Below are 2,144 nucleotides of genomic sequence, written 5' to 3'. Positions count from 1 at the left end.
GGGGTGAAGCATCCCTGGATGGCAGTGTAAGGGCCATGAGCCCTTCTGTCCCGCTCGGAGGGATGACATCGCTCTGTTGTATGATTTTTGGGTTTTGCTTCTTCGGTGCATTGGTTGTCCTGCTTCCCCCACCCCCGCCAAGTGTGTGCCCTCGTGTGGCAGCTGCATAAGGAATTGAGGCTGGCAACTTCGCCGGGGGAGCTGTGAATTGTAGGACACGTGTAGGATCTTGCCACTTGGGAAATAAAAAATTCCCACAAGGAGCAGTCTTTGAACAGCTGCTTTCTAAAGGGAAATGAAAGAGAAGGGGAAAAAAAAAAAAAGGAGAAAAAAAATGCTTTGGTAAATCTGTGTGTTTTTGTGAATGCCCTTACATACATCCTGGGAGTGACAAGCACCAAAGGCACCATCCCTTCGGGTGGGTATTTTTGTCTGCAGGTTCCTGCGCTGTTACTTCATGGTCAAAATTAAGTCCCTGGGGAGGTACAGAAACCCTCTCTGCTCCTTCCCTCTGCTCTTTCCCCTTCTCTCCTTCCCCCCTTTTCTCTCCACCCTTTCTGTGGCATTCTCCGGGTGGTTTGAGGACCCCATGGGTGAGGATCAGTACCTGAGTGCCTGTCACATCTGCTCCAGCCTCTTGGTCCTCAGCTGCCCGCAGAAACCACCACTGGATTTCGAGGTACACTGAAGTGGAGCCACTTTGGAAAGCACAAGACATCTCCACATTCTGCCCTTCAGTGGCCGTGACATTTCGGGGAAACTCCGTGAATTTTGCTGTAAAACAAATGCATAACATATTGGGATCTCCTGCTACCAACTGATTGTTTATACTCTGCTTTTTGTGATAAGTTTTAAAATTGTTTCTTTTCCTCTCCATCCTGCCTTTGTCTGTTTTCTCATCTTCCCTGGTTTCTCTTACACCCTTATCTCTTCCTTTATTCACAAATCCTCTCTCTACACTCTCAGTTCTGCTCATGGGAAATGCTATAGACCCCCCTGCTTGCTCCCACGGGCTAGTGAAGTTTCACATAATTAGGTCCAAATACCCTTGGGCAGAATGCAGTATTTCAGCAGACTCACTGAGGGATTTTGTGCAAGACCAGTTTAGGAGAGGAGAAAAATTGGACTTATTTATTATATTTTGTAGGGCAGAACTGGAGACCTGTAAATTGTTAAACCTTCCACAGCCCGCTGAAGCAGCTGTTGGCATGGGCATCTCTGGGCACTCTTCTGAGGTGCATCAAATGTTCATTTCAAAGGCTTTATCTGAGTTAGTTACTTTTTCTGAGAACCTCTGCTTGCATAATCAGGGCAAAAATCAATTAATCTCCTGTTGCCCAGTCCTATCAGACACTTTCTAGACTAACCCTCACATTTGTGTCCCAGTCCTTTAACAAACAGGATCTGCCCATTTCAGTGTTGCACTACTAGGTTTTAAAGCTTAATCCTGATGGACATGGTGCAGGGTATCAGTATTTCTTTAGATATCCTTCAAGTTCCTTCTCATCCTTTCCCATAACTCACTTTAAATTGTGCAACATAATGAATCATGACAGACAAGTGAGAGGGACTACAGACAAACAATGTAGAAAATAAATGCTGTGTTTTGAGAAGAGAAAAATTTGGAAAGACCCTGCAATGTCGCTTTCTGTTATGCATTGTTACAGGTTGACTAGAGCATATTATGATGTGAAGGAAATACGATGTGAAGGAAATATTGCTGGTTGTCTCCTCCCCTCTTCCTCTCTCTATATCCAGTCTTCCTAGCCAACCTGAAATTAGTTGGATAATTTGGTAACCAGTCTTACTTCTCTTTCTCCTTACATTTGTGCCTGGCAACAGATACTTAGCAAAGCTATTAGCTTTATCTTTCACGGTCCTTTTTCTGCCCCCCCCCCTCCTCTCCCCTCCCACCAGTCAGCGATTGCTTAACACGGAGTTACACTGCCAAAAGGACTGTGCATTTTGTGTGTTCGGGGCTTGTAAGTTTGTTTTGGGGTATTTTTTTCGTGTTTATTTGTTCGTTCTCTCCCCTCCTGGTTAACGGTGCGGGGACACGGAGGGGAATACTGACAGCATCCTCCCCGATCACAGCGCCAAGCGCCAAGCCGGCAGGGAACGGCGGGCAGCGGGCAGGGAACGAG

At 46.2% G+C, this 2,144-nt stretch overlaps 1 protein-coding gene across 1 annotated transcript in view; it reads right to left on the bottom strand.

Annotated features, from left to right (window-relative positions):
* Positions 1-552: 552 nt before the first annotated feature.
* The window catches only part of LOC103807016 (V-set and transmembrane domain-containing protein 2A-like), a gene marked incomplete at its 3' end in the record, with an annotated part of 2,945 nt that continues 1,353 nt past the window's right edge, over positions 553-2,144 (bottom strand). The window contains exon 2 of the mRNA XM_009079734.1: positions 553-774. Coding sequence (XP_009077982.1) covers positions 553-774 — 222 coding nt within the window. The remainder of the gene's footprint in view (positions 775-2,144) is intronic.

Source organism: Acanthisitta chloris, unplaced genomic scaffold (assembly GCF_000695815.1).
Source record: "Acanthisitta chloris isolate BGI_N310 unplaced genomic scaffold, ASM69581v1 scaffold4558, whole genome shotgun sequence".
NCBI classification, from domain to species: Eukaryota; Metazoa; Chordata; class Aves; order Passeriformes; family Acanthisittidae; genus Acanthisitta; species Acanthisitta chloris.
Note: the sequence above shows the minus strand (reverse complement) of the source record. Positions and strands in the feature narration are given on the sequence as shown.